At 34.8% G+C, this 27,079-nt stretch overlaps 1 protein-coding gene across 1 annotated transcript; it reads left to right on the forward strand.

Annotated features, from left to right (window-relative positions):
* LOC111506946 (UDP-glycosyltransferase UGT5) lies at positions 1–27,079 on the forward strand. The gene is made up of 5 exons (XM_074180887.1): positions 1–502; positions 996–1,357; positions 6,216–6,438; positions 15,261–15,480; positions 26,606–27,079. Exons 1-5 carry the CDS (start codon positions 46–48, stop codon positions 26,922–26,924), a joined length of 1,581 nt encoding a protein of 526 aa, XP_074036988.1. The 5' UTR covers positions 1–45; the 3' UTR covers positions 26,925–27,079.

The raw sequence follows: 27,079 nt of genomic DNA on the forward strand, positions 1-27,079 counted from the left end.
TTATCACTGTCAAACGCAGTAGTCTTAGTTAGGTACTATTGGAAAATGGATCTACTGCATTACTACATCTCCTTTGCAGCCATTTTTCTTGTGGTACCCATCGAAAGTGCCAACATATTGGCCATCACTTTCGTACCATCAGTGAGCCACCAAGAAGTCTACCAACCTATATGGAGGGAACTTTCTCTGAGAGGTCACAACGTGACTGTTATGACTACGAATGTCCTCGCGGATCCTTCGCTGGTCAATTTGACACAAATAGATGTGAGCTTCGTTTACAAATACATGAACGTACCTCTCAAATCTTTCCGAGATGCTACCATACTTCAGAATATATTCTTCATTGACTTTTTCTTCTCGAAACTGTTACAAGCAGAGATCGCCCATGAGGACGTGCAAAAGCTGTTGCAGAGAGATGATGATGAGTTCGATTTGGTCGTATTGGAAGCTCTGCACCCCCTTGTGTATGGTTTCGCAGCCAAGTTCAAAGCTCCAGTTGTAGGTGAGTGTGAGTGGGACTTCTGTTTCTTTCCGTTGTCAAAGTTTCATTTTTTTTTTCATATTTCGAAAACTTATAATAGAAGCTGAAAGGATTTTTTCCTATTCTGTTTATCATACAATTTTCAATGAGAAACATCTTCAAGTTTTATCTATTACATTGTCAGATAATTCAGTTCTCTTTTTTTTAAACTATCTACACAACAGACGCCAGATAGTTGTTCTTGATGATCATTTCGAATAGTATCATAATTTTCCAATGAATTTAAAAATTAGTTGAATTGTAACAACAAAATAACTTTTTAGCAAAATAGAACTGAATGCTGCTTCTTAGTTATGTGGATGTGGATGTGTATTGTGGATTCAGTAACCGCCATAATTCTATTGCTTCATTACTTTTACTACAAATTTTTGCTTGAGGCAACTAATTTTTTTCAGCAAAACTATTCATATGGAAAGATTTCTCAGAATACCGAAATGAACTGCTTGTATTTCAGCAATATCAACACTAGAACCTTTCATACCTTTTCACGATGCTCTTGGGAATCCAACTCATCCTGTGTTACGACCTGACAATTTCATTCACTTCTATGGGGAACCTACACTTAAAGACAGAATGACAAGTTTTCTGCACAACATCTTCTACAGGGCAATTTACTACTGGCGTTTACTTCCGGAAGCAGATAAAGTAGCAAGAAAGTTTTTTGGCAGAAACATTCCCTACTTGGGAGATGTCATTGGAAACACCAGCCTGATGCTAATCAACAGTAATCCAATATTGAATACACCAGTGGCTAATGTACCAAGTGTGATCAGTTTCGGCAATGTGCATATTAAGGAGGCCAAACCACTACCCAAGGTAATGCATTATCATTAATTTTTTCCGTATTACTACCAGACAACGATTCGCTAGTTATCTTCTATGAATTCTGTCATATAGGGTGTTTGAAAGATCTATTGAAGCCATTATGTGTGGAACAAACCGTCGTTCAAATGTCCGCCACGGCTTCTGTGGCGCATCTGATACGTTCACTTTCCATGAGTCTGACGCCGAATTTGATCGATTGCATGGCTAATGTTGGCTTTGAGGATCGCTGTGAGTTGTGGCTCATTCGCATACACCTGCGGCTCATGAAAACAGCACAAGAAGAGTTCTAACAGGGTCAAATCGCCGGTAGGAAGATTATGGCGACCTCAAAATGGGCTAAGCGAGCGGTACGTTCCCCGAAAGGAACATCTATTTTGATGAAACAATTTTTATTATTTGCACGGGTTGTTGAATGTTACATACGTCCATGATGATATGGCAAACCAGACTGAATAAATGACAATTGATTTGACAGATGTACCTTCAACAAGATGGCAGTTATCAATCGTCAAAACTAGAAAGCCTCTGTTGGAAAACTCTATATAACTAAGGCTTGATAATAGGGATTTATATCGAATTTATTCGTGGGTAGAAAAACAAACCAAAAAAATAGAAAGACAGAAATTTCGATTGTTGAGTCAATTCAATATTGTTCAAAGTTCAAATTTACTGACTTTATTGAAGGGAGTTTGTTTCCTTTTATGATGCAGATTCTACTTCTGTTGCTCAAGAAATAGTTGTAATACAGATTCATAGGAAGCGATAAGTCGCCTCCTGGTTGTACCATCCAGCCTTCTAGATTTGTTAACGGCATGAAGAGTTGGGGAACTTAAAGTTTTTGCCATTTATCGTATTCCATTGATCCTAGATACATATTAGAAATAACCGTATAATAGCCACGGAAGTGAGTAACTGAAAAATTATACAGAAAATTTTTTGCCAAAAAAATCCTATCAAATTTGTCTATTTCTAGTCATGTGTGTCGAAATAACCAATGAAACCATCATTACACTGATAACTACCCATGGATAGTTTTCACGGGTAGTTATCACTTATGTCATGACATTTCTAAGCAACCAATACAATAAAGTTGTTTGACATTTCAGTAATTCAATTTATTTCGAAAATGTCACTTCCTCGCTTTGGTGTTCATATTTGAATATTGATCAGAAACATCATAACCAAATAATCAATAGTATGAGTGGAAACACCTATGCAGTAACCGAGGCAAATACAGCAAGATCAACGGAATATCATTATACGAATTGTTCTTTTAATAACTGTGTGTTCAATAAATAATTTTGTTCGAATTGCAAAAAATTTTCTCACCGAATATCCCTCGAACATTGATAAATAACTCATAATTTTATCACAACTTCCTCAAGCACGTTATTTTAGGTAACATCCCTCCGCCTTCGGCGTCGGGATGTTACCAAATAACGTGCTTTCGAAAACTGTGATAAAATTATTTCCTTAGTTATCAATGTCCTTGGGATATTATAGCTGAAAATTTTTTGCCAAAAAAAATTATCTTATCAAATTTGTCTATTTCTAGTCATGTGGGTCGAAATAACCAATGAAACCATCATTACACTGATAACTACCCATGGATAGTTTTCACGGGTAGTTATCAGCTATAATATCCCAAGGACATTGATAACTAACGAAATAATTTTATCACAATTTTCGAAAGCACGTTATTTGGTAACATCCCGACGCCGAAGGCGGAGGGATGTTACCTAAAATAACGTGCTTGAGGAAGTTGTGATAAAATTCTGAGTTATTTATCAATGTTCGAGGGATATTCGGTGAGAAAATTTTTTGCAATTCGTACAAAATTATTTATTGAACACACAGTTATTAAAAGAACAATTCGTATAATGATATACTCCATAAATATTTTCCAAGTGTATTTTTTACTATTGACAGTATTTTTTGGTGTATTTTCTTCATTGATTTTGTCAATTGCCGCATCAATTTGAATACCAAAGCGAGGAAGTGACATTTTCGAAATAAATTGAATTACTGAAATGTCAAACAACTTTATTGTGTTGGTTGCTTAGCAATGTCATGACATAAGTGATAACTACCCGTGAAAACTATCCATGGGTAGTAATCAGTGTAATGATGGTTTCATTGGTTATTTCGACACACATGACTAGAAATAGACAAATTTGATAGGATAATTTTTTTGGCAAAAAATTTTCACTTATGTCATGACATTGCTAAGCAACCAACACAATAAAGTTGTTTGACATTTCAGTAATTCAATTTATTTCGAAAATGTCACTTCCTCGCTTTGGTGTTCAAAATGATGCGGCAATTGACAAAATCATTGAAGAAAATACACCAAAAAATACTGTCAATAGTAAAAATACACTTGGAAAATATTTATGGGCAAATACAGCAAGATCAACGGAATATCATTATACGAATTGTTCTTTTAATAACTGTGTGTTCAATAAATAATTTTGTTCGAATTGCAAAAAATTTTCTCACCGAATATCCCTCGAACATTGATAAATAACTCATAATTTTATCACAACTTCCTCAAGCACGTTATTTTAGGTAACATCCCTCCGCCTTCGGCGTCGGGATGTTACCAAATAACGTTCTTTCGAAAACTGTGATAAAGTTATTTCGTTAGTTATCAATGTCCTTCGGATATTATAGCTGATAACAGTACATACTACAATTGGTGATCTACGGCCCTTTCTTCAGTAACGAATAATTAGATATTCACTTATTCAGTCACAAACATTGGAAAACTTACAAGTTGTTGGGTCAAGTACTTCAAAAAAATCCACGATCTCCTATATTTCTACATCTGGGTACGTCCTGGTGAAGTTGCCTTATGTCAGAAGAGCGAAAATATTCTGAAGAGCTTGAAATATAAAAATTCAGAATCTGAATCCTTGGAACGATCTATTATGAAAAATGTTAGATTGTATACATGATGAGGTATATTACAAAGTAAACCCATTCGAATAATTTATCGTTTATCAGTACATTTTCATTTTTATAACATCGAAAATTGATAGTTGAAAACAATATGTGATTGATAGTTGATAAAAATAATTTCCAAATTGCTCTTTCGATATGAGGTGCCAAATTACTTGAATGATATCCGTTCATTTGTATCAATTTTTTCTCCTCCACTCAATTTTATGATAAAAGACACATTAACACAACTATTACCGTATATTTCCGAAGAAAAGAAAGAAGAAATCGAGTTCAAAATGAACTCTTGGACAACGATGTGTATTTTCATGTAAAGAAGGTTTTTTAAGATATAAGCTGAAAGAGAAAGTGTTCCGAAACAATTCTTATAAATGAACATTCAACTACACGAAAAATTCCTTTTTCCTATCATTTTGAAGTATAAGTGAGGTCAAACCCGACAAAAAGCAGTTGCTGTTTATAATCCTCGCCAGTGATACACCAAACCCAACCTAACCTAACCCAATCTGAAATAACAAGTTAATATTTCTGTGATATATGAAAACGCATCTTTGATTTAATAATGCTCTCTATGAATAATAATTTCGGAGAATAAACCTCCAATATGGGGTTATCCAACAGGGATTTCCGAAATTCGACAGTTGATAACGGCCATCTTGTTGAAGCTACATCTGTCAAATTAGTTGTCATTCATTCAGTCTGTTTACCAAATCACCATAGACGGGTATAGCATTCAAAAACACGTGTAAATAATGAAATTGTTCTATCAGAATAGGTGTTCTGTTCGGGCAACGTACCGCGCGTCCTACTGGAAGGACTATTAACAAATTTGAGTCCACTACTTCAGTAAACGATCGACCAATAACCGTACGTTGACAAAATACAAGATCTGCCGAATACATCGCCGCTGTCTGTGAGAGTTTGCAGGAGAATCCGTGGCAGTCGATTTCACATCGCTCACAAGGACCTGGAATTTCGCAAACCACACTTGGCAAATTTTGCGTCGTTACCTGGGCCTGCACCCGTACAAAATTCAATTGACTCAGAAACAGAAGGTAAACGACCATAGACAACGACATGTGCTCGCTGGAGCAGTTAGCACTGTCTCAAGTGGCAGGTATTTGCGACCAAGCCGCGAATCACAGCGGTCCTCAAAGACAAAATAACTCATGCCATTGGTCCAATTGATTTATGATTTATGCGCCAGAGTCAAGGAAAATGAGACGTTTCGATGCGCTCCACCCAGAGGAGAGTTTCAAAATTCCATTTCAAAATATTTATTTAATCTTTCGTATGTATCTCAGCTTGACACAGTTTTCAGACACTTTTCATTTCGAAAATTGAGAAATGATATTTTCCATCTTCTTCAATTTTCATGATGATCTCCAAGCACGTTGTAACGGCTACATCAATCAATTTATATTTTTATTTTATCGATTGAACAATATTATATATGGAAGAAGACGATAGTCATGAAATGATTTGATATGTTATACTTTCGTGTCCATGGCTCCATCTAGATCTCTAATAATCAAATTATTGAAACGATGTAGTTGAACAAAGTCATCCATACTAGTTGAAATAGTTCAAAATTTGGTTTTATGAACTCTAATTTCATGAATGAACTTCGCAAAACTTTAACAGTTTGAAATTTTAATTTTTTTTCCTACTTCGTGGCTTACATTTCTCTCACGCACTACCAATATAGTCAATTATCTGAATTCCCATTTCTACTTGTTTCTCTACCGCCTTACATTCAGGAGCAACGGTTCTGGGCGATGATATTGGTGAAATAAGTAAATAGAAATGAGTCCTTCTTTATAACTCCAATTAATTTTCTAAATAACTTCGAAATCCTTCAAAAACTGAATGTTTTAAATATTTTCAGGATATCCAAAAATTTCTTGATGCCTCTTCGAGGGGAGTTGTTTACTTCAGCCTTGGTAGCAATGTCAAAAGTACTAGCTTAGGAACGGAAATGAGAGACATCATCACTCAAGCTCTGTCAGAACTTCCCTTCAACGTAATATGGAAATGGGAAGAAGACGAGCTGCCAGGAAAGCCTGACAATGTACTGCTGAAGAAATGGCTACCACAACAGGATATTCTCAGTGAGTTATTTTGAATTGTTCGAATATAGAAAGAAAGGACTCGAAATACATCGCACACGAAATACATCATCACTCTATATGTCAAACAAAAATTGAAATGTATAATTCCCAAGGAAAAATGACACCGTTAAAATAATTATGTCACTATGGATGTGAAACGAAATAAAAACTATCAAATACACGTTAGTATCCAACGATGCATAACATACAACGAAAAGAACTAACTTCACAATATAATTGCCATAACTCAAAAAGGCACGACTCACTAATAAATTCGTGATTATAACAACATGAACTGAAATTCATCACTCTATGTGTCAAACGAAAACTAAAATGTATAATTCCCAAGGAAAAATGACACCGTTCAAATTTTGTCACTATGGATGTCAAACGAAATAAAATCTATCAACGTTTTTTTCAGAGAAAAAAAGGCGAAACTCAAAATCTGACATCATTCCTGTAATCGAATGAAATTACTTACTGTTATTCCACACCAAAACTGACTCACCTCAAAAGGGTAACTTTTTCTTGTAGAACATAACCCAGAAAGTCTAGCATTTTTACAAACGAGAGATTGACTGATTTTTCATCTATTGAACTAATAAAAGTAATTTTGGAAAATTTGGTACGCGTCACTTCTGTTCTGTATGAGTAATGTTATTTAAAAACAATAATATGTCACTTTCGAAAGTTTTATCAAATTTTTGGAAAAGAAAGTTTTTGGAAGACTCCCTCATCATTCTTATCCTTCTTTTTTTGTATCAAGATGTAGTAGTAGAAAGCCAAAAACTTTATTTCCCAAAAATTAATCACTCCTAAAAAATATAACCCCTTCAATTCAAATAAGGTTCCTCTTCGCTGGCATTAAATCAAATAGGTGAATGAATGTCAATACGATGTCATCGATGACATAAGCAGATCAAGCTTATTCCGTGACATTAAAAAATCGTAACTCATGAATGAAGTGTGTGTATTTTCTATAATGTTATCCAATTTGGTACTGAAGAGCCTTAGGGCATATGTCATAAGGCGAAACATCAGTGTATACCAGTGAGGATGGCAGTGTTCTATGTAAGTGCAATTTGTTCCCATTCATTTAAAGTAGAACTCATGTGAATGATATCTGATTTTTATTCCACAACGAATGTTTGAAATACGAACTGAGTAGAGGAAAGTATCTTCTGCATAATCCAGTGTTCATATAGAAGTATTTGTTTCGAAAGAATTTTTTCTTTCGTATAATTCAATGTTTATATGAAAGTAGCTGTTTCAGGAGGACTTTCTTTCAGTTTGTGTCTGAAAGTTACTTCTTTGCATGATCTACACATCCATGTATAGAGTTACTTCCTTCCCTTCTTTGGAAGACTCCCTCATCCTTCTTTTTTTGTATCAAGATGGAGTAGTAGAAAGCCAAAAACTTTCTTTCCCAAAAATTAATCACTCCTGAAAAATATAACCCCTTCAATTTTATCAAATTCTAACTTCATTTACTTTTCAATATTTTCGATAGCCAATGTATCCGAGTGGTGTTTTCCATAAAATTAAAAATAACAAGCAAAAATGATAACCAATTCCGAAATGTAGAAATTCCTGCGATGTTATACTCTCGAGGATAATATTTCAAGTGTATCAAGTTTTCTCGCTAGAACTCACTTTCATAATTTGCCAAGTGTATGACCTAAATATATAACTTTGGTGTTAGAGGAATATATTTCCAGAAAAAAAAACTGTAACGTGAATTCAAAAAACTTGAGAAAACTGTTGTATAGCAAAACACGTTTCGCGGTTTTGTGAATCTTTTGTAGTGAAAATCGAAATAAATGTTGTTTGTTTTAAAAAGGATTTTCGTCCATACCATCGGCCAGTTTCATTCAATATCTATCGTGGTATTGACTGAAAAAGTAGTTGTTTTCCGTCACGCATTTGCCACATCCTACTGGGCACGATATTCGGATTTTTGTGAGTGTTAACACTTTGAATTTTTTTTTCCGCTTTGAGCTTTGTTCTCGAAATGGAGCTGTTACTGGTTGACAGAGTTTACCTCAGACGGAGGTTTCGTATATTTTTCTTTGAGGACGAAACACAAGCACTACAGGAAAATCCTTAAGGTGCTCAAAGAGCGATGCCTATGCGAAAGTGGCGATTCACATTGGATTTGTATCGCTGGAGATTGATCCATCTGGAAAAACGTTCTCAGGAAGTTCATTCTACAAAACGCAGTCCTCCAAATGAAAAAGTTCCTAAACAGTGAAGTTCAAGGTGTACTGAAATGAACTTCAAAACGATGAGCAGCCACAGCCCGTCGCGTATTTCTGTACCTACTGTTCTTGGTGGAATCAAATGTGCGAAGTCACTTGAACACTTCCCGTGAAAGAATATACAGGGCTATTCAAATTCGTTTTTGTGCATGGGGATCTCGTAAACGATAAGAGATAGAGTGTCGGTTAAATGGTGGCGAAGTTGTGTATTTAAGAGACCTATTCAATGATGTGAAGAAATCGAATATAGCTCTTTTGGTTCTGGAGATATAAAGGAAAAACAAGAAAATCCCAAGTTATTTTTATGCATATATCTTCTTTATTTGCAGACATATTGAAAATCTGTCCACATTTTGCTATTGACACTTGATGTAGGATCTCAGAATATATCCATGAATCTTTTATACAGTGTGTCATCTGACTTGGTTCACCACCATCTTTGAATTTTTCAATACGGACCTGTATTTTTTGTTGTAGTTTTTGGATTGTAGACGTTCACTTCATACTGAGAAATTGAATTTAATTTTATATTTCAGGATTTTTTTGTAATACTCGATTATAATTGTGTGAATTATTCCTTTTTAAATTACGGCCCTAGAAATTGGTTGACTGAGTTGAATAAAAATATAATAGCAACTTTCACGTCTCCCTATGCATCGTAGAGTTTTTTTTTTTCATTTTTAGTTACCTATTCATATTTTTTCCATTGCTCTGAGCGTTTTCTACAATGAACTTCGAATAAGAAAACCTTTTATGATTATTTGAAACATATCTATATCAAAAATATATTATATGTGTTTTAATAAGCAGAAAAAGAAATGATAGCAATAATAACATCCGAAACGAACACTATAATTGTATTGGAAATTGAAATGAAGTAATTCATATAGGTCATATTGGAGTCCTTCCATTTCGAAACATTTTTAAACTCGGTTTTTCATATTATTCATTGCCCTTAATACACTTATTTGCTGCATTGTTGCGAAATCATTCAAAATCCTCAATCTCGAGACTTCCACATTTTCTATCTCTCTGTCAGCGATCAATGTCCCCTATAGAAAATAGTGCAAAATAGTAAGACCTGGTGATCTTGCAGACCATCTTATTGTCCCATTCTTTGTCTCGAAAAGGAAGGACTCCAGTTCGAACATTTGTTGCACAATTAATTTTTTGTGTACATAAATTACTTACTTCATTTCAATTTTCATTATAATTATAGTGTTCGTGTCGTATGTTATTATTGCTACCATTTTTTGTTCTGCTCATAAAAACACATATAATATATTTTTGTAGTAGATACGTTTCAGATGATCATAAAAGGTTTTCTCATTCGAAATTCATTGTAGAAAACGCTCAGAGCAATGAAAAAAATATGAATAGGTACCTGAAAATGAAAAAATACTCTCGAAAAACTCTACGGTACATAGGGAGACGTGAAAGTTGCTAATGTGTTTTTATTCAACTCAGTCATCCAATTTCCAGGGCCATAATTTAAAAGGAAATAATTCACACAATTATAATCGAATATTATCAAAAAATCCCGAAATATAAAATTGAATTCAATTTCTCACTATGAAGTGAACGTTTACGATCTAAAAAATACAACAAAAAATACAGGTCCGTATTTAAAAATTGAAAGATGGGGGTGGTCCAAGTCAGATGACACCCTGTATAAAAGATTCATGGATATATTCTGAGTGCATAAATCTTCACAGAGAATTTCCTGCATGTGCAATTGGCAATACAACTGAAAGAATCGACCTTCAATGTTGAAACTGACTGCACTGACGCCTGTCGGATATAATCTAACGCCCTTCGTGGTATTAGCCAGGGAAATAGTTGTTTTCTGATAGGCGTCAGTCCATTCAACCTACTGTGTAGGTATATTCGAAACTGGCTTGAATATTCAAAGTTCATTTCTTTAGATTTGTTTACTGCCAGTTTTCAAGCATAGCCCACTGACTAATGAGAAAATCTATATCATATATATATATATATATATATATATATATATATATATATATATATATATATATATATATATATATATACCTACGATGTTTATCAGACGCTTTTCATGAAAAATGAATGGATGACGTTGAAGCCATGGTTATCAGTAATTAAACATGTGTATCACAAACATTTCGAAATAAAAAATATTGGTCAGTAATTATTGTAACAAGCAACTACTCATCATGTACTGTATGAACATTCGTATTTTTAAATAAAAAAAATGCTAACGACAAACGTTATCAGTCAGTAAATTAAATTATGTCAAGTCTGAATATAAGAACACTCATATTCTTTTCGAATGATAGTGTTCCAGATCTCTCGTTATATCTATCAGTTGTGAAATGAAAATGTCTGTTTTCACTCATTCCCGAATACCTGATCAATAAATTGAAGCACAGATCTCCGACGTGATAGTAGACGGATGTGTGATAACAACCGTCCACAAAGAAGTAACGTGGACGCTATTGTTAGATATGGAACAAATTTCATGTAGTGTACGCTGTATTTTCGAAAAATGAAGTGTTCTCAAACATATTCATTCATCAATTTCTATTTTGTCCCTTTCGAAGAAGTAGTCCCCCTCAGATATAGTGCCAGATTAGATAATTCAGGAAACACTTACTATATGAATATCATTTTATAAGTGTTGTTCATGACGAAGAATTTCAAGAGCGAGGTTTTAACGATGAACGAGAATGAGAATGTTTCCTACTTATTCACCAATTGTTCATTCAGCTGCAGTTTCGTAGCGGAATCAATATTCCTGACCTCTCTAAATTGAATGATTCCGTATAGTCTATCTCGTCTTGTGTTTGTAGATCTTTTGTGGAAAAATCCTCACTTGTTTACTTTGTAGTGAATGTTCAAGAGGTTGCAAAAACGTATGTGAATATCTGGAACTTCAGTTAGCGTTTCCTAATATAACTGATAACCAGTCCGTGCAAAGCTTTCTGTTAAATCATCTGAAAATGAAACTTTTAACGGGTGATGATCAACTGTATTGCCAAACAAGCGCCAAACTGACTGACTATTATAAGAAAACAAGTATAGGTGAGGCACCAGTCAACCAAATAATAACACTGATGATCGTCAAACATGACTCAACCTCTGACGGAAGCACCGAACTCTTACGAAGATTCGAAACAAATGAACATTTCAATATAGCAGACCACTATTATAATCTCCATGCAGTCATTGTTCACTGTGGTTCTGGCCTTGATTCTGGCATTGGTCAAAGACCAAACGGACTGACGATACTCATGTCACTAAGTGTTCTGGCGATGTCTTGTATTTATTGGAGCCTCTGGAGATACTCTACATTTTGTTTCACGAAAGAGAGGATATTGGCAGATCAAGATCTACAGATGATGTGGTGCTGCAGGTTTTTCCGGGTTTTCCTGCAGCTGAAAATGCAAATGCGCCACTGGAATCAACGAAGTCGCCCCGGAGGTGTTTCATAATTTCATGATTTGTATTTCAACATATCTAGGAATATTAGTGCCAACATTATTTCCAATACTCGAAGGAATTCTGATATGCACATTTTGGTATGATCTTGAGCTCTCTCAGCGATTCGGTTTTTATCCCTTCATTCGTCGTGAAAAGCTGTCTTCTTAATCATGGGTAAAGGAAAAAGTCGCAGGGAGCCAAGTCTGGTGAATACGTTGGCTGAAGCATGATTACGGTGTTGTTTCTTGCCAAAAAATTACAAAGAAGCAATGACCAGTGAGCAGGTGCTTTATCGAGATGCGAAAGCCATTAATTGTATTTTCACAATAACAGACGTTTTCTTCATATTGCTTATCGCATGCGGCGCATAACTTCAAGATAATACTTCTTATTAACCGTACGACTATATGGCAAGAACTCCGGATGCACTACACCACGATAATGGAAGCAAACAGTGAGGAAAACTTTGACGTTTGATCGAACTTGGGCTGCTTTTTTCTGTCTTTGCTCTCCTGGGCTCGTCTAGTGGGACAACTGGACTTTGGTTCCGATATCATAATCATATACCCGTGATTCGTCACCAGTTATGACTCTGGATCACCGTTGACGTCATTAAATATTTCCTGAGCGATTTTTCCTGAGCGACTCCTGATGGGACGTTTTTTTTATCGAACTTCAGTGATTTTGGAACGAACTTTGCTGCCACACGCTTCATGCCCAACATTTTCGAATACGACGACTTCTCTAATAGTGATTTGACGATTCTTCAATACAATTTTCTTCACTTTGTCAACATTTTCTTCGGTTGTTAATGTGCTGTGGTGTCCAGGTCAAGCGTCGTCATTCACATCTTCTTGACCTTCTTTGAAAAGTTTGTACCACTTGTAAAAATTGTTCTGACTCAGAGTACAATCACCGTATATCACTGTCAACATTTTGAGTGGTTTCGAGCACTCAATTCTATTCCTTACACAAAATTTGATGAAAATTCATCACAACATTTTTTAGATAGCAGGAAATCGCCGAACATGCAAAAACACTTGTTACTTGTATGCATCTCACCAATAAGATAAGCATGCTAAACAGCTGAAACTGTGGATACTCGTATATGTTTGAGACGAGTATACCTTACATATAATTTTTTTTAAATCGCTCATGGAATATACATAGCCCGCGAAATTTGGGCATTCACTTTATTTTTTTGAACAGTCACGTATAGAGTGTTGTGATTTATCTAAAGAAATGAACTCTAAACGTTCAAGCCAGTCTCGAATATACCTACACAGTAGGTTGAATGGACTGACGCCTATCAGAAAACAACTAGTCCCCTGGCTAATACCACGAAGGGCATCAGTGCAGGAATCTTCGCAGAAAATTTACTGCATATGCAATTGACAATACAACTGAAAGAGTTGACCTTCAATTTTGGAACGCTCACACTTACAGACCGGTTTCGGGCTCATTAGCCACTCATCAGTGCAAGATAGTGACCATCATCGACCTAAAGTTCATGATATTTCATAATTGGAAATCGGAATTCTTTCAGAGTATTTCATTTATCTTCCTAGGTTGGAGCGAAACAACAAAATGTCACTCCACTACATGGATTGTAGTGTGTTTACAAAATGTCACTTCACTACATGGAGTGACATTTTGTAAACAAATCTATTAGATTTGTTTACTGCCAGTCATCAAGCATAGCCCACTGACTAATAAGAAAGTTTTTCTTCCTTATTCAGAGGAATCGGGCAAATTACGGATATGCAGTTGGTTAGGTTATGTTAGGTTAAATTATTAGTAAATTCAAGAAATCTTCATTACTCTAACCTAATCTTGACATTATCCTATTATAATTGGTAGCTATCACAATCAGTCAAAACCACCAACGAAAGTCTGACGTTAAATAATTGGTTCATTTATTTTTCCAAAGAACAGTATTAAAAAATATTAATGTGTACTGTTGTACGTTAGAGACCAATACCTCAATGTATACAAATTGTAACTTTTTCTAAGGCAGGTACATACCAATTTCGAATTGACTGATCTGAGACAGTTAAAAAACTGGATCAAAAAGAAATATTACTAAGTATAAAAAAAATGTTGAATATTTAAAATAAGTGATGAATTCAAAAAAACGAGCAAAAAAACCACGTCAATTTCCGTTTGAAACAGTTTATCTCGAAAACGGTTCAAAATAAAAATAGTATTATCTGAACAAAGTTGATCTGAAATTGGATGTAGAGCTCAAAAATGTTGAAATATACAGGGTGTTACATTAGAAAAAATTGAGTTCCACTCATTTTTTCATGAGATCAAATTATCTGCATTTTTTGAAGACCCTGTATGAGGCAAATGAAAATATGACTCGGAGTGAAGATCCTCATAGTATCACTCCACTGCATTTCAAATTTTATCGTTTTAGTGCAAGATAGTTAAAGATTATCAGCATTTATAAAAGTTCATGTTTGGTAAAAAAAATATCGAAATTAATTCATATCTTCTAAACGGTAATAGATAGGTATAGGGAAATAGTATGTATATGAATTTGTTGACAAAGTGATAATGAATCATAATATGATATTATATACGGGGTGTTCCATTTGAAAAATCAAAGAAGCCGCTACTTTATAGTAGGAGCGACAACGCCGTTTCGTCTAAAATATTTTAGGCGTGTAGATCATATTGACTTATGCATACTGTGGAATTTTCAGGTTGATCCGTTGAATAGTTTGCCAGAAACGGCTAATTAACGCTCATCATGAAAAGCCCTGTGTGACATCATGACAGAAAAAAATACAAATATATGTGTTGCTATTCGTACGAAACCGAGTCGAATGAAATCAGATTATATATATCGATGCAATTCTACACAATGCCTGTGAGATATCAGTATCCATTAATGGATCTTGGTATGAATTATTTGTTATCACGTTTCAATATTCCACTGATTTTTTTCTCGATTAAGCTAACTTTCACAAATGTAACTAAATTCAAGTAGGTAATTTTATCACATATTGCATATCGAGTCGAATTAATTTTCAAAACCTGATAATGATTTCGCTTCACGACAGACTTGTAACAAATTATCGACAATATTTTCAGGACATCCCAACGTCAAAGTTTTTGTTACTCAGGGAGGTCTTCAATCGATAGAGCAATCCATTGCTTTTGGAGTTCCTATGGTTGGAATACCAATTTATGGTGATCAACCAACGAATGTGAAGACCCTCGTTGATGGGGGAATGGCATTATTTATAGATTTCAAATCAATAACAAAGGACGAACTCAAAAAAGCCATCTTGGAAGTGGGGACAAACATAAAGTAAGTATTTTAGGTAAAAATAGACCTGTAGCTTATAATCTGTAAAAACGACCCGAGTTGATATTCGAAAAGGATTAGTGACAGTAATATAATGACAACTAGTGTCCGGAAAAGTCATTTCAGGCCAAAAATTAAAAAACCAAAAAAAATCAACAAAAATCAAATTAATTTGATAACTGTCGGAAAAAGAAACATATGTCAAAAAAAAGAACTTTGGAGTGATGAACATTTTCACTGAAGTTGAAACCTTTTTTTTCATTCAGTTTTTGATTTTCGTGCCTTAAAATGATAAATCAAAAATTAACCATCTGAAAGCGGTCCTGATATGGTTTTCCCAAATCAGAGGAAACACAATAACACAAAATCGGTTAACAATATATCGTTAGCAGAGTTAAAATAGAGTAGGTGACACATCGACTTTTAAAAAAAAAACTAGTAGTTGTAATTCGTATTTTATCAACAACCATGCATTGCAGAAATTTCCTGTAAATGTAATAGCTGAAATTTTTTATCAGTTTCGAATGTATTTTGGAAATATCAAAACGCTTTATACTCAGAAAGACTATGAATGTGATGACCTACAAGTTTTAGTGACAACCTAACAGCTACAGTTGCTTGACTTTGGATAAGTTTCACACACTATCTGCCTCTTTACATGCTTTATATTAGCTTCACCTGTATGTATGTATGTATGTTTGTTTGTTGATATTTATTGATCTATTCGCGGACAGATGGCACTGTACGTAACTATCACTTATTAATTGATCTATTCGCGGGTAGATGGCGCTGTATGTAACATCCTTGATAGATTGTTCAAAAGAAAATCAAAATAAAAAACATATTTTAAGAATTATAAGTGTTAGCGAAATTTTGTTTTATAAATGAAATATTCAGATATTTGAATATTTTTAATTACCCGTGATTTAGTGTAGAAAAAAGTTTTGAACGAAACGGAAAATACATTTTAAAATCTAATTCGATTATTTGAAAGGAAACCAGAATATGGATTTCAACAATAACAACTTTATCGTAAATTGCACTCCTGAAAAATTCAGTTACTTAAATATTTAAAAAAACCGAAAAATTAAAATTGAGGTGCTTGATATACATATCAAATCAAAAGATTGATTTGAAAAATAAAATTATTCACTGAAAAAATATTTTTAGTCCATTAATATTTTGAATTAAATTTCAAATCAAAACATCAAGACTGAATTATTTTTTGAAATCATTACTGCAAATGTTCTCTTTACTTCAAAACTAATTTTACAACTGTCCCCCATCTGTTGGAGACTTACTGCATCTCAGTATTACTATATAATTCAAGACCTCAAACTTTATTATGTTGTTTGAGAGGAATTTTACATTCGTGTGCCGTCTGTTAAAGATTTATAACACTGAAAAGAGAAATGAAAATTTCTATGTTTTTCACCACTTTTAATTGTAACTAACGTTACTGCAGTTTCGTCCTATATGGACATTCTCAATAATATAATAAATGAAGTTTATAAATGGAGTTTATTTCATTAGTTTGAGAATGTCCATATAGGACGAAACTGCAGTAACGTTAGTTACAATTAAAAGTGGTAAAAAACATAGAAATTTTCATTTCTCTTTTCATTATGATCTCCTACCACGTAGTAACATACATCAATTCATTTATAATACTAGTGACTAGAACTTAAAAAATGAATCGGAATGAAAAGTGTATTTCATTAACAACCGTGCATTGCAGAAACTTCCTGTAGAAGTAATAGCTAAAATTATTTATCAGTTTCGAATGTATTTTAAAACTATCAGAACGCTTCATACTTAGAAAGACTATGAATGTGACGACCTACAAGTATTTGGTGACAACCTAACATCTACAGTTGCTTGAGGTTCCCACACTATCTGCTTTTTACTCCATCTTCTCAAGTAGAACATCCTATTTTTGTTTTTTACCAGAGATGGCATGTTGAAGTGATTCAAAAAATATGTCTCAAGTTGCGATAAATTTGATACAAAGTGGGTGGAAGTTCATAAAGATTAGATCAGAAAGTTAGGCGTCATCTTAATCGCCACAAAAGAAATAACCAGGAAAGGAATTTCTGGCAAAAACATAACAATCTGCACTGACAGCATACAAGCCCTAATAGCCATGAAACAGACAACGTATAACCTCAGGGCTAGTACTAGAGTGTCACCAAGATTTAGCCAAAGCCTCGATAGATAATAACATTTTCCAGAGATAGGATAAAGGGCACGAAAGAAGTAAAGGTAATCGCATTCCTTTAGCCAAGGAAACGGCTAGACTAAGAATTTTAGGAGCCAGAGGCACATACGGCCTGATGACTTCGACGATTGCGGAACTAGCCAAATGTTACACCCATGCTCAATCCTTAAAGAGATAGGAAGAAATCAAAGGATGCAATCTTGGTAGGCACACCTTGGGCGACCCTGGGAAGCTGGCGCCAAAGAAATATCTGGCGATGACCAGGAAAAATCTACGCTTAACAATAGAATTTCTGACTGGCCATTGTCAACTAAGGAACACCCCCATAATATGGGGCTAGTGGACACACCTTTATGCAGGATGTGTGGACAGGAAGATGAAACTGTCAGGCATGACCTATGCGAGTGCCCGGAGTTATCGTCGATAAGAGAGTGTGTGTGTTCGGCGAGTCTTGACCTACACCTGCCGATATAAAGGAGATGTCTCCCAATGACCTGTCCACCTTCCTGGAAAAGACAAGATGGACGATGACCTAGGAGGACAACTCCTGACACTCACTCTCCCTACCCTTCAGATACACTTAGGCGTCATTGTAATTTTAACAAAATAATATATGAAAAATAAACGTATTGAAAAATTTCAAATAAACTTTTGTCTTTGTACAGAGTGGGCCAAATTGGACTCTTCCAAAGGGAAACTACTGTTTTCAAACTAAATCAATGAAAACTGATGACTGTGTCTGAGGGTCAAAGTTTATGACAAATTCAATTGTGAAAACCACATATCTTCATCTACCATAGTTTCTGAGTTACAGCATGCAGTCAAAAGTTTCACTTTTTTACGTAGGATTCAGTGGTGTGAGAAACTTTTCAGATGAAATATCAATAGTTATTGATGGAAAACTATTTTGTCAATGAGACACCCTATATATTCCTACATACGGAGCTTTAAGGTTTTTTCATGTAGACTGAAAAAGAATACAAATATCTACTGGAGGCTGTCAAATTTTGATTTCAGCAGTAAAGAGGCTCTTCAATTAGTGATTGTGTTTGTCAATTTTCAAACACTTACGCAATGAAGAATGAGAATTATGAAAAATAAAATATGATAATCCGTTTTAAACAATGCAGAAGCAGCAAGCAATTTGTATCACGAGAGGTATCCAAGGAAAAGACAACCTTTAAGAAACATTTTCGCAAGATTGCGACACAAACTAATTGATGGTGGTCAATTTGAAAAGTGAAGGCCAAAATCATATCAAATCAAATCAAAATGTACTTTATTGTCGAAGACGAAATCTCATTGACAAAGTGTTACTGTTCCAAGAAATATAAGATACACAACTTAAAAGATATTGTCGAAGATAAAATATTATTGTCAAAAGTGTTATTATTTTAAAGAATATAAGTTATACAAATTGAAAGTAATATTTGAACATTTGGTGATTTCAGCACTCGAGGGTGAAAAAGTAGTCAGAAAGTATCAATATATATATATGCTACATATTGAAATAAAAAATAATAATAATGAATATTCTCATGCAACACATAAATGTAAGTATGAGAATATAAAAACTATAAAGCATAAAAATATAAAAGTGAATGCATAGAAAATAACAGTGAGTATCAACTTCATAAACATTTTCAACAATACAGTTCAGAACTAAATGTAAACATCAAACAAAAAGTTAAAAAAGTCACATAGTTTAAATACCAGTAGGTACTGAAACACAATAATTAAAATCAATTGTTTATATAATTTAAATTTCTGTCTGAATATAATTCGTCTAAATAATAAAAAGCCTTCGAAATCATGAGCTTTTCCATAGACTTTCTAAATTTAGTGGTACATGTTATGCCTTTGATCTCAATTAGCAAATGGTTAAACATTTTTTTCCATTATATATGAAAGACCTCTCAATTTTTGATGATATTGGAATCGGTATACCTATATTGAGCTTTTTCTGATATTTCGTCGTGGTGAAATGAAAATTTCCGTCCTGTATTTTTTTTGCACCAGACATAACTTTTCGAATATAAGTATGGAAGGCAAGGTCAATATTTTATGCTTTCTGAATAAAGGTCGACAGGAATCCCTGAATCCAACTCTACAAATATTTCTAATTCCTCTTTTTGGTAGTACAAACACCCTATCAAAGATATATTGGCAACACGTTCCCCAAAAACAGATACGGTATCAGATGGGAATCGATGAGAGCAAAGTACACATTTTTTGCCATATTAGTGCCCAATTCATTTGCTGATATTCTGACTACAAAGCATCTTGATGAAATTTTTTTACGCAATCGAAAGCTTTTGAAAGATCGCAAAAAACTGCCGCCGCTATTTCACGATTATTTAAATTAAGATACACGTTTTCCAGTAGATAAAACATAGCATCTTTCGTGTTTTTCAAAGTCTGAAACCCAAACTAACTGCTACTGATAATATTATGCTTTTTCATCACAAACATCATAATTCTTTGTTTAACAAGTTTTTCTATGATTTATTTTCGCAAGGGTAGGTAGCACAGAAATAGGCCTAAAGTTGGCAGGATTGTTAGTGTCGCCTCCTTTGTGCAAAAGAATAACAATTGCTGTTTTTAAACATGCCGGAAATACACCCGTTATGAAGCTTGTATTTATAGCTCCTACCAAAGCGGTGATAGCGGAGTTAGGCAACTTGGTAAATACTTTTATGCTCGTGTCATCCCAACCAGCCGAGTTTAAATTTTCAATTTCTTTGGGAATTTTTCTAATTTTCATAACATCTGTAGGCATGAAAAAAAACGTTTCTGAAACTGATTTGTCTTTAAGAAAAGTCAAAGGATAAATATTGGATTTTATATCTTTGGATAACTTATGTGCCACAGTGCAGTAATATTTGTTAATACAATCAGATTTTAGGTCAGTTTTCGTAGAAGCAATATTCTTTTTTCCCCTGAGGTCATTGATGATTGCCCAGCTTTATTTTTGTTTGTTTGCAGACCTTTCCATTTTTATCATACAATGAAGTGGTTTTGCAATCCTTATAGTTCTTCTATAAATGTTTTTGTACCATTTATATAGGGAGTTGAAGCTTTCATTGTTACCTAAATATTTCCGAATTAAATATAGTGATCGTAGATTTTCTGCTGAGACCTTAATGCCCTTTGTGATCCATGGCTTTTTAATTTTAGTTTTAATTTTGCTAATAGGGAACGCAGTATTAAAATTATTCGAGAGAGTTTCATGAAACCTACCCAATGGGTCATCATTGGGATGATGTAAATCATTTCACTTCGCATCATTGCAAAGATCTTCAACAGTATACTTTATTTTTTGCTGTAGATTCTTCCAAAGCGCTTCTTTGGCCTCGATAATTTTTGACCTCCTTGGAAATTGAACAAAACAGACTCATGGTCAGAGAGTCCAGCATTGATAACTTTACGGCTGATTTTTCGGTTATTTGAACATACATAGTCAAGAATTGTACTTGAGTATTTACAAATACGTGTAGGAGAATCAACATGCATTGTAAGATCGATTGTTGTCAGCATGTTTTCTAGTTCCAAAGTTGCTCTAGAGCAGGGGTCTCCAAACTTTGAAGCCCATGGGGACATAATGATTTTTTCAGTTTGTTCCAAGGGCCAATTTCTGCCCTTAACTATATTTCTAGACTAGGATAGTCGCAAAGTGCGTGACCTAAGCAAACTTACGCTTTTTTTGCATTTCAATTATTATTGTGTATTGTGGCACTTAACGACATCTAGTGGCAAGTAGTGGTACTATGTACTATCTTTTTCAGCTACCCGCTAGGTGGCATTAGGCGTAATTGAATATTTGGAATTTCCGCGTTGGTTCGAGAAAGTTCTGGTTCTAGCTAGTGTATTCCGATCACCTCAAGATGGCAGTAATATTTGCATATAAAAAGGCTAGCGGGGCAACTGCGAGTTAGTCTGCGTAGGAAAGGCGAAGAAAGCGAAACTGTCTATTGTGAAATAAAGTAACACCCGTCAATAAAAGTATTTTGATTTGACTTATTGTTTTTATGTGTGATTTGTTAATATGGAAAAGAAGCGAAAAATCGACAGTGAATGCAGAACGTTCCAAAAAAAAATAGAACTTTCAGTATTTTGTGATTGAGTCCACTAATAAGACGCTATGTTTAATTTGTAATGAAACCATAGCTGTTCTCAAAGACTATAACATTAAACGACACTATGAATCGAACATTCTTCTTCTTCAAAGTTACTCCAAGTATACAGGAAGTTTGCGGAAGGAAAAATTTGAAGCTTTGAAACGCGGACTCAAATCGCAGCAATCTTTGTTTACCAAAGCGAATACTGAACAAGAGTCTGCAACTCGCGCCAGCTTTCGTGTGGCTCTTGAAATCGGAAAACGTGACAAACCATTCACCGATGGAGATATGATAAAAGAATGCTTGATTGCAGTAGCCGAAGAAATATGCCCCGAATAAGTGAATTTATTTAAAAGTGTCAGTTTATCAGCAAACACCGTGGCTCGGAGGATGCAAGACATCGCAGGAAATGTATCATCTCATTGGAAGAGTCAACGGTGTTGATTTTTATTCGCGGAGTAGATAAAAGCTATGAAGTGTATGAAGAACTTCTTGATATTGATAGTATTCACGGCACGACAACTGGGGCAGATATTTTTAAGGGAGTTGAAAATGCCATTAATGGAAAGAACCTTCGATGGAGAAATTTGAAATCTATAACAACTGATGGAGGCAAAAATATGTATGGTAAAAATAAAGGAGTGGTTGCACTTGTGTCAAAGGCTGTAGAAAATGATGGTGGTTCAAAACAATTAGTCTTACATTGTATCATTCATCAACAGTCCTTGTGCGGAAAATGTTTGGATATGTCTGAAGTTCTAAAACTAGTCATATCAGTTGTTAACTTCATCAGATCCACTGGGCTGAATCACCGATAATTTCGCGAGTTTATTCAACAGATTGGAGAAAATGATTTACCATATCATACTGCCGTACGCTGGCTTAGTTGCGGAAAAGTCCTTAAGCGCTTTTTTGAACTTCGAGCAGAGATCAATTTTTTTTTAAATGAGAAGCAGCGCCCTTTTGCCGATTTGAAAAATAGTGAATGGATGTGGAAGTTAGCCTTATATGTCGATTTGACTAATCATATGAACGAACTGAATTTGAGATTGCAAGGAGAAAATCAGCTTCTCCCTGATTTATACACCAATATCAAATCCTTCAGGCAGAAAATAATACTATTTCAATCGCAATTACGTAAAAAATGTTCCACACATTTTGAAACATGTGAAATATTCAGCCACACTACAGAGACTGAATTTCCGTCAATTTTGCAATCGAAACTTTGAGTGCTTTGAAGATAAATTTTGATACTCGTTTTTCAGATTTTGATGTCATTGCGAATGAAATTAAGCTTTTTCAAAATCCTTTTGATCCTGGCACTGAAACCCTGGCTCCGGAAGTCCAAATGGAAATTTTTAATTTACGGTGCAGTGATATGCTTAAGAACAAATATCAAAATTCATCTTTGTTGGGATTTTATAAGAGTCTTCCACTGGAACAATTTCATAATTCACATAAATTTGCTCGTGGGTTATTTTCTGTTTTTGGTACTACTTACTTGTGTGAGAAAACGTTTTCCAAGATGAAGTACACAAAGAATGAATTGGTACAAGTAAAATTGATCCACAACTACAAAGTATTGTCGGTGGAAAATCACAATTACATAAATCTCATTAGTGTTTTTGTTTTACTGTGATTCATTTCAATTATTTGTTAGTAATTAATATGCTTAAACTTAGATACTTAAGTTAAGTTTTCTTTGTCATCATTTCTGTCGTTAAGTTTTATCTTGCTCTAGAGAGTTCATTTTCAAAATTTATGTTGAAGTCCCCCATAACTATAATGAGTGCCTTGGAAGGGATTTGCAATAACAGCATTTCTAGTCGCTCTAGAAAAACATATTCATCACATAATGGTGATCGATAAAGACATAACATGTATACATCATAAATCCGACAGTAAATCATTGAAAATTCAAATTCTTTCTCAACCAACTTATAATCATATTTATCACATTCGATAAAACTAACTGTTTCACATATTTTTTCGTGGAGAAGGATCAATGTTCCTCCATGCACCGAGTTAGTTCTACAGTATTTTGAAACTATAAAGTAATTTGGTATATACAGAGGTTCATCCTCCTCTAGCCAATGTTCAGTCAACATTACAATACTTGGAACATCCTGACTTTCTAATGAAATGTACAGATCATCTATTTTGTTACGTACTGATTGAATATTTAATAGCATCATAAAGATATATTCTTCAGAGGGTTTCATCAACGGTCTACAGCTGTTTTCTGTCGGAACTTTAAAAAATTACTTACAAAAGCACCACTTGGCCATAATTTCGGATTCATGGCGGTCTTGAAATTTTTTTCGTATAATCCCAGAAAATATATTTTCAACAAGACTGGGCTTCGCATCGCACAACACTGCAATCGTTACCAATTTTTTGGCTGCAAATTTTACTAATAATTGGATAGCCAACCAAGGACCCTACTGTTGACCGGCCAGGTTTACAGACCTAACGCCTATGATCCTTCACCTCTAGGGAAATTTGAAAGACCAATACTAATAATAATAATCAATCGCTTATCAAAGAGCCTGACTTTCGCTTTCCTCAGGTCGAGTGGGCTGAAGTCGAAAACTGAGGGGTTCATCATGACTTGCCAGGATGGTGTCTTCAACACCTTAGTCTACCGCAGTCGCGTGATGGGTATAGAGGTTCCTGACACAAGGTGCAGGGCCTGCAGCGAGGCGCCCGAGACCCTAATGTACTTGCTATCAGCATGTCCAGCATATGCGGTCTCGGCCTATATCCATCGACATAACGCGGCCCTAAGAGTGCTATGTTACCTTCTACGGCACTCTTATTGTATTGACGAGACACCGGTGTTGCCCTACGCTCCGGGGATATTGAATCCGTTGTGGGGAACGAGAAGTGCCGAATTTATTGGAACTATTCGTTCCCCACCCTCAGGATCATACGAGCTAATAAACCTGATGTAGTCCTTCTCGGCCACCAGAGCAAGACGATATTTGTCATGGAGTTTTCAGCTCCTGGCGAGACGAATATCGTCCAAAAAGAGGAGGAAAAACGGATGAGATTTTCTCTTCTAACTCCACAGACTCTATCCAGACTCTGTCAAGATGGTTGTTCTGATTATTGGAATCCTTGGTGGAATGATGCCCTCTCTACTCTCGAATCTTAAAATCATACCGGCTTGCCGCACTAAGGCAGAAATCTCAGCCACACAGATGAAGAAGGCTGTCATTCTTGGCTCACTGCGCTTGCTTAGGGCACATGATTCTCGGACCCAATGATCACTTACTCCACGGTGTGGGGAGTGGTAATTGGTTGATAATGCTGGCGCGCCGTCCCGAATGTATGGGGGCTTCGGGGGATAGGGCCTGACCAGCGCACGCTACGGTGAAAAAAAAATAGGGTCCATTATTTATCAGTTATTGGACCCCACTTGATGTATATCCGGATAACCTTCAATGGTTATTGGGTTAGCCAGTTCAAATTTAATTCCTCTCAGTCGTATGGGGGTGTGAGGGAACTGATGGTCCATTGAGATAATAATAATAATAATAATATGCTTCATTGCCCAAAGACCATTTGGTCTCATTGACAAAGCTGCAAATTTTCATAAGTCATCATAAATTAGAGAAAGCTGTCCTCATATAACTCTTCTAAACTATAATAGGGTCTACCACATAATAAATCTTTTGTTGATATTCGAAATACACAGTTATCCTCTAAAATTTTAATATGGTCTTTGACTAGAGTAGTTTTTGACTAGAGTAAGGCTGATATGGGTAATCTTAAGTCGTTAGTTTGACGAAGGGCATAATAATTGGAGTAACCACTAAATATCAATTTATGTTTGTTAATTAAACATACTCTCTCTAAAATGAAGATTCCAAACACTGTCAAAATTTTATGTAATTCAAATAGTGGTTTGCAGGAGTCCCGTCTTTTGGCATTGAACATGAATCTTATAGCCCTTTTCTGATTAATGAACATCGTTTGCATTTCAGTTTTGCAATTCTAGATACGAATTTGAAGCGCTTGTGTGTAGGAGAAACTGGCAGACATTCCGAACACTTCCTCTGAAGAAATATATTTCATTTTTTGCTTTTTATCATTATCAGTAGTGAATATAGTATAAATTATTAATAGTTTCACTGAAACTCTAGCAAAACATCTAGTGGGCTACATATTTGGAGAGGTAATTTTAAGCTCTATTGAAATATGCAGGATTATACAACATGTCTCATTGGGAAAATAGTTTTTCATCAATGATTGTTGATATCTCATTTGAAAAAAATAAGTTTATTGTACCATTGAATTCTACGTAAAAAGTGTTCTGGAAATGTTCTCATGGAAAACAAATTGACAGGAAAAAAGTAACAGCCACTTTTCGGAAATGCACATTGTCAATAGAGTACCTATTATTAAAAAAGGGTCCTTGAGGGAGATTTAGTGGAAGTATCAAATACCACATTTCGATTGTGGATACTAACAATCGAAACGTCGTGAAGTGACTTGACATGAAATCTTTGAATTTTTTTTTAATTGTTCAATTTTAAATTTTTTGCTTGTATTTTATTTTATGGTAATTTCATTTCAGGTTTTTTTTTTTTGGTTGATATAATTGTTGTTTCGAGCTATCCATTCTGATTTTCATTTTTATTGGTTCTTCCAGAAAATTCAAATCATTTCACTATCATATCAGACGATGGAAGTCCGAATTGATGAAATTCACCATGAAACATTGTCAACCACCTTCAAACACGTTTTCCTCAATATCAAATTTCACAAATGTTTTATTTTGTTACAGGTACCGAGAACGAGTAGTAAAAGCTAGAGAACTCATCCAGGACCAACCAATGAATGGTCTAGATAAAGCTGTCTGGTGGATTGAGCATGTTATCAGACATAAGGGTGCGAGACATCTTCGCAGCCCTGCCGCTGACATGCCCATTTTCCAATATTTCATGGTGGATGTGATTGCAATCCTGTTGTTTGGGCTTTATCTTTCAGTCAAACTCACGAAATTGATTATTAGGTGGACGGTTAGAGGCCTTACGATTGGTTTTGAGGTTTTCAAAAAATTTTTAAATAATAAACTACTTGCAAGTAAACAGAAGGCAAGCTGAGAGAAATAAATCAGTTTGAATAGTTTTTTTATTTTATTTTTGAAGCACTGAGAATTTTTTGAAGCTATAACTTCTTCGATACCTACTTCAACTTATACTTAACGCTTCAGTTTTGTATGCACCGTATCAATAAACCGCACATAATTATTTGTCAA

The sequence above is a fragment of the Leptinotarsa decemlineata genome, unplaced genomic scaffold (genome assembly GCF_025532065.1).
Source record: "Leptinotarsa decemlineata unplaced genomic scaffold, Ldec_3_MD MMD2_tig00026307_RagTag_RagTag, whole genome shotgun sequence".
Taxonomy (NCBI): domain Eukaryota; kingdom Metazoa; phylum Arthropoda; class Insecta; order Coleoptera; family Chrysomelidae; genus Leptinotarsa; species Leptinotarsa decemlineata.

Coding starts and splice junctions, on each gene's coding strand:
- LOC111506946 (XM_074180887.1), top strand. CDS start 46: ATGGATCTACTGCATTACTACATCTCCTTTGCAGCCATTTTTCTTGTG. Junction 6,439..15,260: donor ACCACAACAGGATATTCTCA/GTGAGTTATTTT, acceptor CAATATTTTCAG/GACATCCCAACGTCAAAGTT. Junction 15,481..26,605: donor GAAGTGGGGACAAACATAAA/GTAAGTATTTTA, acceptor ATTTTGTTACAG/GTACCGAGAACGAGTAGTAA.